The sequence below is a fragment of the Lonchura striata genome, chromosome 32 (assembly GCF_050655825.1).
Source record: "Lonchura striata isolate lonStrDom1 chromosome 32, ASM5065582v1, whole genome shotgun sequence".
Classification (NCBI taxonomy): domain Eukaryota; kingdom Metazoa; phylum Chordata; class Aves; order Passeriformes; family Estrildidae; genus Lonchura; species Lonchura striata.
This window is the reverse complement of record NC_140734.1, coordinates 6365526-6379654: the sequence shown is the minus strand read 5'-3', so window position 1 is coordinate 6379654 and position 14129 is coordinate 6365526. Positions and strand designations below refer to the sequence as shown.

The 14129-nt window shown below is 59.7% G+C and overlaps 1 protein-coding gene across 1 annotated transcript; it reads right to left on the bottom strand.

Annotated features, from left to right (window-relative positions):
• Positions 1-1283: 1283 nt before the first annotated feature.
• On the bottom strand, positions 1284-13872 carry LOC146764677 (uncharacterized). The gene is made up of 11 exons (XM_085564087.1): positions 4278-13872; positions 3956-4144; positions 3544-3662; positions 3378-3436; positions 2971-3116; positions 2813-2875; positions 2567-2729; positions 1903-2064; positions 1724-1824; positions 1572-1630; positions 1284-1485 (listed from the first exon to the last, which is right to left on the bottom strand). The coding sequence occupies exons 1-11, from the start codon at positions 13870-13872 to the stop codon at positions 1453-1455; spliced, it is 10689 nt and encodes a 3562-aa protein (XP_085420213.1). The 3' UTR covers positions 1284-1452.
• Between the last annotated feature and the right edge of the window lie 257 nt (positions 13873-14129).

The following is a 14129-nucleotide window of genomic DNA, read 5'->3' as shown; positions in this document are numbered from 1 at the left end:
TCTGTTGTTACTGGTTTGTACTGGGACAACCCCAGTGACGGCTTGGGGAGGGGACAAACATCTCCAAGCACCCTTCTGGAGATATTTTTGGGGGTGGCACCCCCACACCCCCCTGGGACCCCCCCATACTCCAACAGGGGACACTCCCACCACATTCCGGCACCTGCCAGGTGTGTTTGGGGCCACACCTGGCCGCACCTCCAGGCGTTGGGACTTTGTCCCCGTTCCCGACTGCGGGTGCCAAGAAAGGCAAAAAAATGTTGATTTTAGCCAGGGAAGGGTGGGGCGGGAACTGGCTGAGGGCCAAGTGCCAATGTGTCCTCCTGCCCCATCCATGGCGTGGGAGAAGGTGGTGGAGGTGGTTGTGGGGGTGGTGGGGTCACGGTGGTCATGGTGGTGATGGGTCTGGAGTGGGCGTGGGCGTTGTGGGGGTGGTGGGGTCACGGTGGTCATGGTGGTGATGGGTCTGGAGTGGGCGTGCGTGTTGTGGGGGTGGTGGGGTCATGGTGGTCATGGTGGGGAGTCATGGGGGTCATGAGGGTCAGGAGAGTCGTCGGGATGGGGTGGTTGGGGGTCGTGAAGTTGGAGCGGTCATGGGGGGTCATGGGGTTCATGGGGGTCATGGTGGTGGGAGAAGTCCTGGTGGTCAAAGTGGTGAGGGTGGTGTTCATAGTGGTGGTGGGGAGCATGGTTGTGGTGGTCCATTGTCCACCTTAGGACCCCCTCAATGTCCCCCACAACCAAGAGTGGTAGCATGTTGGGACTTCCTCAATGTCCCCTCTACTCATGGGTGGTATCACCTTGAGACCCCTTCAGTGTCCCCCCCACAACCAAGGGTGGTGCCACCATGGGACCTCCTCAAAGTCCTCAACAACAAAGGGTGGTGCCACCTTGAGACCCCCTCAATGTCCCCAACAACCAAGGGTGGTGCCACCTTGGGACCTCCTCAAAGTCCTCTGCTCCTTGAGCCACCACAGCTGCCCCACCCTCCTTCTCCGAGCCCTTTGTCCCCGTGGGAAGGAGGTGCGGAGGAACCTCCAGGGTGACATTTCATTCCAGAACTGGTGACAAGGACGCTTTCTCCCACACACGTCACCAGCTGAGGTCGGGGTGGTTCCAAACCCGATCATTCCAAATTCCAAAGGTCAAGAATGACCTCACTCCCAACATTTTCTTTTCCCGATTTAGAAATTTCCTTTTGGACTTGGGTCTTGTCCCCAGCCCAGGCCCGATCCTGGCGTGGAGCCACCTCGTGTCCCCAAGAAGAATTGGACAGGTGACAATGAAGATAAGGATTTGTTTAATTATAAATAATTCTGTGTGCAAACATCTGCGTGGCGAGGAAGAGGATGGTGGATCTCCCGATTCTCATTGCCCTCGTGTCCATGTGTCCCCCCCTCCACATCCTCGTGTTCCCGTGTCCTGTCTCCGCTGGTTCTCAGGTGGCTTCACTCAGGGGACTATGGTCGGTCTCTGGATGTGGATCTGGGGAGGAAGGAGAGAGGAGGATGATGATGGTGGTGTGGGGAAAAATGAGGACAACATCAGGCTCCTGGGGATGTGCCACCCACCGTCCTCGATGTGTCCACGTTCTCCAGGTTGATGTAGCTGGCGTTGGGGGTCTCCATGTCTGTGGGGTGGAAGAAGAGGTGCCATGGACCCCTGGGTGCCACAGCGACCCCCAGCCCATCCCCACGCCCACCCCCACCTCCGTGCCCGGTACCTTCCCAGGTGGCCGCCAGGTTGCTCATGGCAAAGCCTTGAGATCCGTCCCAGTTCCCGTCATCGCTGGTGTACATCTCCGAGCGGGACTTCAGCTTCTTCCTGCGTGGTGGGACCCGCAGGGATGAGACTTGGGACCCCCACGGGACCACCCAGCTCACCCCAAGGTGACGCATCTACCTGTACTGATCCTTCTGCCTCCGAGATCTCAGCAGGAGGATGGTGAAGATGGTGCTGACCAGGACCAGGACGGCCACCGGAACGCCCACGGACACCCCAACCTTGCTGATGCGGGACCTGCAGGCTTTGTCCTGGTACCAGAAGGCCACTTGGTCCGAGCACCTGGTGGGAATGGTCATGGCCATGATGGTGATGGTGGTCATGGTGGTGGGGTCACCATGGTCATGGTGGTCATGGTGATGGGGTTATCATGGTCATGGGGGTCATGGTGGTCATGGTCATGGTGGTCATGGTGGTCATGGTGGTCATGGTGGTGGGGTTGTCATGGTCATGGTGGTCATGGTCATGATGGTCACGGTGGTCATGGTCATGGTGGTCATGGTGGTCATGGTGGTCATGGTGGTGGGATTGTCATGGTCATGGTGGTCATGGTGGTCATGGTGGTGGGGTTGTCATGGGGGTTATGGGTGTCATGGCGCTGGGAGCAGTCATGGGAATGGGGTGGTCAGTTGTGAGGTCATCACAGCAATCATGGAAGATGAGGATGATCATGAGGGTTATGGGGTGGTCACAGTTGTGGGGTCAGGTCTTGATCATGGAGATGAAGATGGTGGGAGCCATGGCGTTTGGGGGGGACCACCCATGGTGGGGGGCGGGTCCTTACTCGCACTGCGGCCCCTCCTGGCTGACGGAGCAGCGGCCGTGGACGCAGGGCAGGGGGTCGGCGTGGCGCGAGTCGCAGCGGGTGATGCAGATGACGCCGACCTTGGTCAGGTACGGCGTGTAGTAGGCTCTGAAGTCCTCCTTGATGTAGGTGTCACACACACCTGAGGGTGGAGACGCAGGCCTCAGGTTTTGGAGTTCTCCAGAGGGTTTGGAGACACCCAAACACCCCGTGGGCTCCGCTTACTTTCTTCCACCTCTTGCACCTCGATTTTGTGGACAACGGTGAAGTTGCTGTTGAAGCAGACACCTGGCATGGAGAGAGGAGATGCTGGTGGGCAACCCCAAGGCCAGCCAGCCCGAGCGAGGACCCGGAGCTGGTGCGGTGACCCTGGGGTCACTCACAGTCGTCCCCTGTGCAGTTCTCATCACAGGCGTGGTTTTGGATGGCAGTGACGAGGTTCTCGGAGATGTTCTTCACCGTCTCGTTGACCTTGGAGCTGGCGGGGAGCTCCAGGATGACGTCATAGTCCACCACGATGCTGCCTGAGCTGCGAGGAGAAGGGGCAGCGTTTGGTTCTGGACCAAACTGGGACCAGGATGGGATGCCCAGTGTGGAGCGACCCCACGGTTACACAGTCTGGACTGTTCTGGAGGAACTCCATGGACACAACACGGCTTGGAGGGATGTGGATGCTCCAAACTTGAAAGGAATCACCTCAAACTGACCCCCATGGGTCCCTTCACCCCAAACCACCCCACTGGAGCTCTGGAGATGGTCAGGACCCACCTGGCCACCGGTGGAGACTCACCGCAGCTCTTTGATTATCACACCTTTGTAGCCCTTGATATGCCCATAAAGCATCGACATCTGGAAGACAAAGAGAAGCCTGGGGAGGTCCAGGCCCCCATCGTGGTCCACTGAACCCCCTCAAGGGGATGTCCCCAAGGTCACCCCCGGCATTGCTGAGCCCTGACCTGCTTCTGGAACGTATTGTTAAATTCCTTGTAAGCTTCCGAGGATGTATTTTTGAGATCTTCACTAAAGTTCTTGTTGTCAACTTTGGCCGTCATCTCCACCGTCGCGTTCATCGTCGCTTGACCAAACAGAGTAGACCCATAAGGAAGAGACTTGGATGTCCCCATCCCACCCCTGATGACCTTGGTCAGGGGACCAGCTTGGTCCCTCCACGGCGACCCCAAACCCAGGTCGGTCTCCTTGGTTGTTCCCTCCGTGGAGACCCAACCTCATCTCGGGGTCAATCCCTCCATGGTGGTCCCATTCCCAGGTCATACCCTCACCCCAACCCCTGTCTGACCCTTCAGAGGTGACCTCAGCCCAGGTCCAGGTCTGGTGGCCACCCCATGGCACCTCGGGATGGTTCCCTACCATTTTTGATCTCCACGACGTCCTTGGCGGTCTGGCACCTGTCTCCTTGGAAATTGGGGGGGCACTGGCAGACGCCGTTGGCCCAGGTGCCCCCGTTTTGGCAGATGAGCTCCTCGCAGTAGTCACCTTGGAAGCCATCGGGACACAAGCACTTGCCATCTTCCCACGTGCCACCATTCAGGCACTGACCTGGGAGAGGGAACCAAGGACACAGGAACTGTGACACGGCCTGGAGAAATGCCAAAAGCCACCTGGACACTGCCGAGGACAACGCAGGGAGAAGGGACATGGCTATGGAGAGACACCAAGTAGGAAGACTCACCTGGACTGGTGACTGTGGAGGTGGTGGTGGTGGTGGTGGTGGTGGTGGTGGTGGTGGTGGTGGTGGTTGTGGTTGTGGTCATGGGGGTTGTGGTTGTTTGGGTGGGGGTGGCAGTCGAGGTGGTTGAGGTGGTTGAGGTGGTGGTGGATGGCTTTGATGTGGTGGTAGATGGGGTTGAGGTGGTGGTGGATGGCTTTGATGTGGTGGTAGATGGGGTTGAGGTGGTGGTGGGTGGCTTTGATGTGGTGGTAGATGGGGTTGAGGTGGTGGTGGACAGGGTTGAGGTGGTGGTGGAGGGGGTTGAGGTGGTGGTGGATGGGGTTGAGGTGGTGGTGGATGGGGTTGACGTGGTGGTCGACAGGGTTGAGCTGGTGGTGGACATGGTTGAAGTGGTGGTGGACAAGGATGATGTGGTGGTGGCAGTAGAGGTGGGTGAGGTGGTGGTGAACACAGTCGAGCTGCTGCTGGTGGTGCTGGATGGGGTTGACTGGGTGATGGTGGCTGAGGTGGGTGAGGTGCTGGAGAACACTGTTAAGGTGCTGCTGCTGGTGGTGGTAGTGGCAGTCAAGGTGGCTGAGGTGCCAGAGGATGCAGTTGAGCTGCTGGTGGTGGTGCTGGGTGTGGTTGAGGTGGTGGTGAACGGGGATGATGTCGTGGTGACAGTGGACATGGGTGAGGTGCTGGAGGACCCAGTCGAGCTGCTGCTGGTGGTGGTGGTGGACGGGGTTAATGTGGTGGTGGACAGGGTTGATATGGTGGTGGCAGTCGAGGTGGGTGAGGTGCCCAAGGATGCAGTGGAGCTGCTGGAGGTGGTGGATGGAGTTGATTGGGTGGGGATCACTGAGGTGCTTGAGGTGCTGGAGGACGCAGTGGAGCCACTGGTGGGGGTGGACGGGGATGACGTGGTGGTGGCAGTCGCGGTGGGTGAGGTGCCGGAGGACACCGTCAAGCTGCTGATGGTGGTGGATGGGGTTGGTGTGGTGGTGGCAGTCGCGGTGGGTGAGGTGCCGGAGGACACCGTCGAGCTGCTGGTGCTGCTGGACAGGGTTGGTGTGGTCGTGGACAGGGATGACGTGGTGGTAGCAGTCGAAGTTGGTGAGGTGCTGGAGGATGCAGTTGAGCTGCTGCTGGTAGTGGTGGACAGGGTTGTCACAGTGGTGGCAGCTGAGGTGGGTGAGGTGCCTGAGGAGGCAGTGGAGCTGCTGCTGGTGGTGGATGGGGTTGATTGTGTGGTGGTCGCTGAGGTGGGTGAGGTGCTGGAGGCCACAGTTGAGCTGCTGCTGATGGTGGTGGTGGATGGAGATGATGTGGTGGTGGCAGTCAAGGTGGGAGAGGTGCTGGAGGATGCAGTTGGGCTGCTGCTGCTGGTGGACAGGGTAGGTGTGGTGGTGGCAGTTGAGGTGGGAGAGGTGCCCAGGGATGCAGTGGAGCTGCTGCTGGTGGTGGATGAGGTTGATTGAGTGGGGGTCGCTGAGGTGGGTGAGGTGCCTGAGGACACAGTAGAACTGCTGCTGGTGGTGGAAGGGGTTGACACGGTGGTGGCAGCTGAGGTGGATGAGGTGCTGCTGGTGGTGGCGGTTGAGGTGGATGAAGTGCCCAGGGATGCAGTGGAGCTGCTGGTGGTGGTGGACGGGGTTGACACGGTGGTGGCAGCTGAAGTGGGTGAGGTGCCTGAGGAGGCAGTGGAGCTGCTGCTGGTGGTGGATGGGGTTGATTGGGTGGTGGTCGCTGAGGTGGGTGAGGTGCTGGAGGACACAGTGAAGCTGCTGGTTGTGGAGCTGGACTGGGTTAACATGGTGGTGAAGGGGGTTGAGGTGGTGGTGGCAGTCAAGGTTGGTGAGGTGCTGGAGGACACAGTGGAGCTGCTGGAGGTGCTGGATGGGGTTGATTGGGTGGTGGCTGAGGTTGGTGATGTGCCAGATGATGCAGTGGAGCTGCTGGTGGTGGTGCTGCTGAATGGGGTTAACGTGGTGGTGAAGGGGGTTGAGGTGGTGGTGGCAGTCGAGGCTGGTGAGGTGCTGGAGGCCACAGTTGAGCTGCTGCTGATGGTGGTGGTGGATGGAGATGATGTGGTGGTGGCAGTCAAGGTGGGAGAGGTGCTGGAGGATGCAGTCGGGCTGCTGCTGGTGGATGAGGTTGATTGAGTGGGGGTCGCTGAGGTGGGTGAGGTGCCTGAGGACGCAGTAGAACTGCTGCTGGTGGTGGAAGGGGTTGACACGGTGGTGGCAGCTGAGGTGGGTGAGGTGCTGCTGGTGGTGGCGGTTGAGGTGGATGAAGTACCCAGGGATGCAGTGGAGCTGGTGGTGGTGGTGGTGGACGGGGTTGATGTGGTGGTGGCAATTGAGGTGGGTGAGGCGCTGGAGGATGCAGTGGAGATGCTGGAGATGGTGCTGGATGGGGTTGATAGGGTGGAGGTGGCTGAGGTGGGTGAGGTGCCTGAGGACACAGTGGAGCTGCTGCTGCTGGTGGTGGATGGAGATGATGATGTGGTGGATGAGGATGAAGTGGGAGTGGCAGTAGAGGTGGGTGAGGTGCTGAAGGACTCAGTGGAGCTGCTGGTGGTTATGGTGGTGGTGGATGGGCTTGACACGGTTGTAGAAGGTGTTGGTGTGGTGGTGGCAGTCGAGGTGGGTGAGGTGCTGGAGGACTCAATGGAGCTGCTGGAGGTGCTGGATGGGGTTGATAGGGTGGAGGTGGCTGAGGTTGCTGAGGTGCTGGAGGACACAGTGGAGCTGCTGGAGGTGCTGGATGGGGTTGATTGGGTGGTGGCTGAGGTTGGTGATGTGCCGGATGATGCAGTGGAGCTGCTGGTGGTGGTGCTGCTGAATGGGGTTAACGTGGTGGTGAAGGGGGTTGAGGTGGTGGTGGCAGTCGAGGCTGGTGAGGTGCTGGAGGACACAGTTGAGCTGCTGCTGATGGTGGGGGTGGACGGGGATGACGTGGTGGTGGCGGTCAAAGTAGGTGAGGTGCCGGAGGACACCGTCGGGCTGCTGCTGGTGGTGGATGAGGTTGATTGAGTGGGGGTCGCTGAGGTGGGTGAGGTGCCTGAGGACACAGTAGAACTGCTGCTGGTGGTGGAAGAGGTTGACACGGTGGTGGCAGCTGAGGTGGGTGAGGTGCTGCTGGTGGTGGCGGCTGAGGTGGATGAAGTACCCAGGGATGCAGTGGAGCTGGTGGTGGTGGTGGTGGACGGGGTTAATGTGGTGGTGGCAATTGAGGTGGGTGAGGCGCTGGAGGATGCAGTGGAGATGCTGGAGATGGTGGTGGATGAGGTTGATTGGGGGGAGGTGGCTGAGGTTGCTGAGGTGCCTGAGGACACAGTAGAGCTGCCGGTGGTGGTGGACGGGGTTAACGTGGTGGTGGCGGTTGAGGTGGATGAAGTGCCCAGGGATGCAGTGGAGCTGCTGCTGCTGGTGGTGGATGGAGATGATGATGTGGTGGATGAGGATGAAGTGGGAGTGGCAGTAGAGGTGGGTGAGGTGCTGAAAAACTCAGTGGAGCTGCTGGTGGTTATGGTGGTGGTGGATGGGCTTGACACGGTTGTAGAAGGTGTTGGTGTGGTGGTGGCAGTCGAGGTGGGTGAGGTGCTGGAGGACTCAATGAAGCTGCTAGAGGTGCTGGATGGGGTTGATTGGGTGGAGGTGGCTGAGGTTGGTGAGGTGCTGGAGGACACAGTGGAGCTGCCAGTAGTGGTGGTGGTGGTGGACAGGGTTGACATGGTGGTGGCAGTCAAAGTTGGAGAGGTGCCGGATGACGCAGTGGAGCTGCTGGAGGTGCTGGACGGCGTTGATTGGGTGGAGGTCAATGATGTTGGTGAGGTGCTGGAGGACACAGTGGAGCTGCCGGTGCTGGTGGTGGACAGAGTTGACACGGTGATGACAGCTGAGGTGGGTGAGGAGCTGGAGGACGCAGTGGAGCTGCTGGTGGTGGAGCTTGACTGGGTTAACATGGTGGTGAAGGGGGTTGAGGTGGTGGTGGCAGTCAAGGATGGTGAGGTGCTGGAGGACACAGTGGAGCTGCTGGAGGTGCTGGATGGGGTTGATTGGGTGGTGACTGAGGTTGGTGATGTGCCGGATGATGCAGTGGAGCTGCTGGTGGTGGTGCTGCTGAATGGGGTTAACGTGGTGGTGAAGGGGGTTGAGGTGGTGGTGGCAGTCGAGGTTGGTGAGGTGCTGGAGGACACAGTGGAGCTGCTGCTGGTGGTGGATGAGGTTGATTGAGTGGGGGTCGCTGAGGTGGGTGAGGTGCCTGAGGACACAGTAGAACTGCTGGTGGTGGTGGAAGGGGTTGACACGGTGGTGGCAGCTGAGGTGGGTGAGGTGCTGCTGGTGGTGGCGGTTGAGGTGGATGAAGTACCCAGGGATGCAGTGGAGCTGGTGGTGGTGGTGGTGGACGGGGTTGATGTGGTGGTGGCAATTGAGGTGGGTGAGGTGCTGGAGGATGCAGTGGAGATGCTGGAGATGGTGGTGGATGAGGTTGATTGGGTGGGGGTCACTGAGGTGGGTGAGGTGCCTGAGGACGCAGTAGAGCTGCCTGTGGTGGTGGACGGGGTTAACATGGTGGTGGCGGTTGAGGTGGATGAAGTGCCCAGGGATGCAGTAGAGCTGGTGGTGGTGGTGGTGGACGGGGTTGATGTGGTGGTGGCAATTGAGGTGGGTGAGGTGCTGGAGGATGCAGTGGAGATGCTGGAGATGGTGCTGGATGGGGTTGATTGGGTGGAGGTGGCTGAGGTGGGTGAGGTGCCTGAGGACACAGTAGAGCTGCCGGTGGTGGTGGACGGGGTTAACGTGGTGGTGGCGGTTGAGGTGGATGAAGTGCCCAGGGATGCAGTGGAGCTGCTGCTGCTGGTGGTGGATGGAGATGATGATGTGGTGGATGAGGATGAAGTGGGAGTGACAGTAGAGGTGGGTGAGGTGCTGAAGGACTCAGTGGAGCTGCTGGTGGTTATGGTGGTGGTGGATGGGCTTGACACGGTTGTAGAAGGGGTTGGTGTGGTGGTGGCAGTCGAGGTGGGTGAGGTGCTGGAGGACTCAATGAAGCTGCTGGAGGTGCTGGATGGGGTTGATTGGGTGGAGGTGGCTGAGGTTGGTGAGGTGCTGGAGGACACAGTGGAGCTGCCAGTAGTGGTGGTGGTGGTGGACAGGGTTGACATGGTGGTGGCAGTCAAAGTTGGAGAGGTGCCGGATGACGCAGTGGAGCTGCTGGAGGTGCTGGACGGCATTGATTGGGTGGAGGTCAATGATGTTGGTGAGGTGCTGGAGGACACAGTGGAGCTGCCGGTGCTGGTGGTAGACAGGGTTGACATGGTGATGACAGCTGAGGTGGGTGAGGAGCTGGAGGACACAGTGGAGCTGCTGGTTGTGGAGCTGGACTGGGTTAACATGGTGGTGAAGGGGGTTGAGGTGGTGGTGGCAGTCAAAGCTGGTGAGGTGCTGGAAGACACAGTGGAGCTGCTGGAGGTGCTGGATGGGGTTGATTGGGTGGTGGCTGTGGTTGGTGATGTGCCGGATGATGCAGTGGAGCTGCTGGTGGTGGTGCTGCTGAATGGGGTTAACGTGGTGGTGAAGGGGGTTGAGGTGGTGGTGGCAGTCGAGGCTGGTGAGGTGCTGGAGGACACAGTGGAGCTGCTGCTGGTGGTGGATGAGGTTGATTGAGTGGGGGTCGCTGAGGTGGGTGAGGTGCTGGAGGACACAGTGGAGCTGCTGCTGATGGTGGTGGTGGATGGAGATGAGGTGGTGGTGGCAGTCAAGGTGGGAGAGGTGATGGATGATGCAGTCGGGCTGCTGCTGCTGGTGGACAGGGTAGGTGTGGTGGTGGCAGTCAAGGTGGGTGAGGTGCCCAGGGATGCAGTGGAGCTGCTGCTGGTGGTGGATGAGGTTAACATGGTGGTGGCAGCTGAGGTGGGTGAGATGCTGGAGGATGCAGTGGAGCTGCTGGAGGTGGTGGTGGACAGGGTTGATGTGGTGGTGGCAGTCAGAGTGGGAGAGGTGCTGGATGACGCAGTGGAGCTGCTGGTGCTGCTGGACGGCGTTGATTGGGTGGAGGTCAATGATGTTGGTGAGGTGCTGGAGGATGCAGTGGAGCTGCCGGTGCTGGTGGTGGACAGGGTTGACACGGTGATGACAGTCGAAGTGGGTGTGGTGGCAGAGGACACAGTTGAGCTGCTGCTGGTGATGGTGGATGGGGTTGACCTGGTGCTGGGCGGGGATGAAATGGTGGTGGCAGTCGTGGTGGGTGAGGTGCTGGAGGGCACAGTGGAGCTGCTGGAGGGGCTGGACAGGGTTGATAGGGTGGAGGTCAATGATGTTGGTGAGGTGCTGGAGGACACAGTTGAGCTGCCAGTGGTGCTGCTGGACAGGGTTGACACGGTGATGACAGCTGAGGTGGGTGAGGAGCTGGAGGACACAGTGGAGCTGCTGGTGGTGGAGCTGGACTGGGTTAACATGGTGGTGAAGGGGGTTGAGGTGGTGGTGGCGGTCGAGGTTGGTGAGGTGCTGGAGGACACAGTGGAGCTGCTGGAGGTGCTGGATGGGGATGAAATGGTGGTGGCTGAGGTTGGCGAGGTGCCGGATGATGCAGTGGAGCTGCTGGTGGTGGTGCTGCTGAATGGGGTTAACGTGGTGGTGAAGGGGGTTGAGGTGGTGGTGGCAGTCGAGGCTGGTGAGGTGCTGGAGGACTCAGTTGAACTGCTGACGGTGGTGGAGGAAGTTGATGAGGTGCTGGATGTAGATGAAATGGTGGTGGCAGTCAAGATGGGTGAGGTGCCCGAGGACACACTTGAGCTGCCAGTGGTGGAGCTGGACAGGGTTAACGTGGTGGTGAGGGGGGTTGAGGTGGTGGTGGCGGTCGAGGTTGGTGAGGTGCTGGAGGACAGAGTTGAGCTGCTGGTGGTGGTGGTGGCTGGGGTAGACAAGGTGCTGGACGGGGATAAAATGGTGGTGACAGTTGAAGTGGGTGAAGCGCTGGAGGACCCCGTTGGGCCGCTGAAGGGGCTGGATGTGCTTGGTTGGGTGGTGGTTGAGGTTGGTGAGATGCTGGAGGACACCGTGGAACTGCTGGAGGGGCTGGACAGGATTGATTGGGTGGTGGTTGAGGTTGGTGAGATGCTGGAGGACACCGTGGAACTGCTGGAGGGGCTGGACAGGGCTGATTGGGTGGTGGTTGAGGTTGGTGAGATGCTGGAGGACACCGTGGAGCTGCTGGAGGGGCTGGACAGGGTTGATTGGGTGGTGGTTGAGGTTGGTGAGATGCTGGAGGACACAGTGGAACTGCTGGAGGGGCTGGATGTGCTTGATTGGGTGGGGGTTGAGGTTGGTGAGATGCTGGAGGACACCGTGGAGCTGCTGGAGGGGCTGGACAGGGTTGATTGGGTGGTGGTTGAGGTTGGTGAGATGCTGGAGGACACCGTGGAGCTGCTGGATATGCTGGATGTGGTTGATCCAGTGGGGGACACTGAGATTGGTGAGGTGCTGGAGGACTCTGTTGGGCCACTGGATGTGCTGGATGTGGTTGATTGGGTGGTGGTTGAGGTTAGTGAGGCGCCTGAGGACACAGTGGAGCTGCTGGATATGCTGGACAGGGTTGATGTGGTGGTGGCAGTCAAGGTGGGTGAGGTGTTGGAGGACACAGTGGAGCTACTGCTGGTGCTGCTGCTGGATGGGGTTAAGGTGGTGGTGAAGGGGGTTGAGGAGGTGGTGGCAGTTGAGGCTGGTGAGGTGCTGGAGAACACAGTGGAGCTGCTGGAGCTGCTGGATGGGGTTGATTGGGTGGTGGCTGTGGTTGGTGAGGCGCCTGAGGACACAGTGAAGCTGCTGGTGGTGCTGCTGGTTGGGATTAACGTGGTGGTGGCAGTCAAGGCTGGTGAGGTGCTGGAGGATGCAGTGGAGCTGCTGGAGGTGCTGGAAGTGGTTGATTGGGTTGGGTTCTCTGAAGTTGGTGAGATGCTGGAGGATGCAGTGGAGCTGCTGCTGGTGGTCGTGGTGGACAGGGTTGACACAATGGTGGCAGTCGAGGTGGGTGAGGTGCTGGAGGACGCAGTGGAGCCACTGGAGCTGCTGGATGGGGTTGATTGGGTGGTGGCTGTGGTTGGTGAGGTGCCTGAGGACACAGTGAAGCTGCCAGTGGTGCTGCTGGACAGGGTTGGTGTGGTGGTGGCAGACAGGGTGGGTGAGGTGCTGGAGGACACAGTGGAGCTGCTGCTGGTGGTGGACAGGGTTGACGAGGAGCTGGATGTAGATGAAATGGTGGTGGCAGTCAAGATGGGTGAGGTGCCCGAGGACACACTTGAGCTGCCTGTGGTGGAGCTGGACAGGCTTAACGTGGTGGTGAGGGGGGTTGAGGTGGTGGTGGCGGTCGAGGTTGGTAAGGTGCTGGAGGACAGAGTTGAGCTGCTGGTGATGGTGGATGGAGTTGATTGGGTGGGGGTCACTGAGGTTGGTGAGGTGCTGGAGGACAGAGTTGAGCTGCTGGTGGTGGTGGTGGCTGGGGTAGACAAGGTGCTGGACGGGGATAAAATGGTGGTGACAGTTGAAGTGGGTGAAGCGCTGGGGGACCCTGTTGGGCCGCTGAAGGGGCTGGATGTGCTTGGTTGGGTGGTGGTTGAGGTTGGTGAGATGCTGGAGGACACAGTGGAACTGCTGGAGGGGCTGGACAGGGTTGATTGGGTGGGGGTTGAGGTTGGTGAGATGCTGGAGGACACCGTGGAACTGCTGGATATGCTGGATGTGCTTGATTGGGTGGGGGTTGAGGTTGGTGAGATGCTGGAGGACACCGTGGAGCTGCTGGATATGCTGGATGTGGTTGATCCGGTGGGGGACACTGAGATTGGTGAGGTGCTGGAGGACTCTGTTGGGCCACTGGATGTGCTGGATGTGGTTGATTGGGTGGTGGTTGAGGTTAGTGAGGCGCCTGAGGACACAGTGGAGCTGCTGGATATGCTGGACAGGGTTGATGTGGTGGTGGCAGTCAAGGTGGGTGAGGTGTTGGAGGACACAGTGGAGCTACTGCTGGTGCTGCTGCTGGATGGGGTTAAGGTGGTGGTGAAGGGGGTTGAGGAGGTGGTGGCAGTTGAGGCTGGTGAGGTGCTGGAGAACACAGTGGAGCTGCTGGAGCTGCTGGATGTGCTTGATTGGGTGGTGGCTGTGGTTGGTGAGGCGCCTGAGGACACAGTGAAGCTGCTGGTGGTGCTGCTGGTTGGGATTAACGTGGTGGTGGCAGTCAAGGCTGGTGAGGTGCTGGAGGATGCAGTGGAGCTGCTGGAGGTGCTGGAAGTGGTTGATTGGGTTGGGTTCTCTGAGGTTGGTGAGATGCTGGAGGATGCAGTGGAGCTGCTGCTGGTGGTCGTGGTGGACAGGGTTGACACAATGGTGGCAGTCGAGGTGGGTGAGGTGCTGGAGGACACAGTGGAGCTGCTGCTGGTGGTGGACAGGGTTGACGAGGAGCTGGACGGGGATGAGATGGGTGAGGTGCCCGAGGACACACTTGAGCTGCCAGTGGTGGAGCTGGACAGGGTTGACACGGTGATGACAGCTGAGGTGGGTGAGGAGCTGGAGGACACAGTGGAGCTGCTGGTGGTGGAGCTGGACAGGCTTAACATGGTGGTGAGGGGGGTTGAGGTGGTGGTGGCGGTCGAGGTTGGTGAGGTGCTGGAGGACACAGTGGAGCTGCTGGAGGTGCTGGATGGGGATGAAATGGTGGTGGCTGAGGTTGGCGAGGTGCCGGATGATGCAGTGGAGCTGCTGGTGGTGGTGCTGCTGAATGGGGTTAACGTGGTGGTGAAGGGGGTTGAGGTGGTGGTGGCAGTCGAGGCTGGTGAGGTGCTGGAGGACTCAGTTGAACTGCTGACGGTGGTGG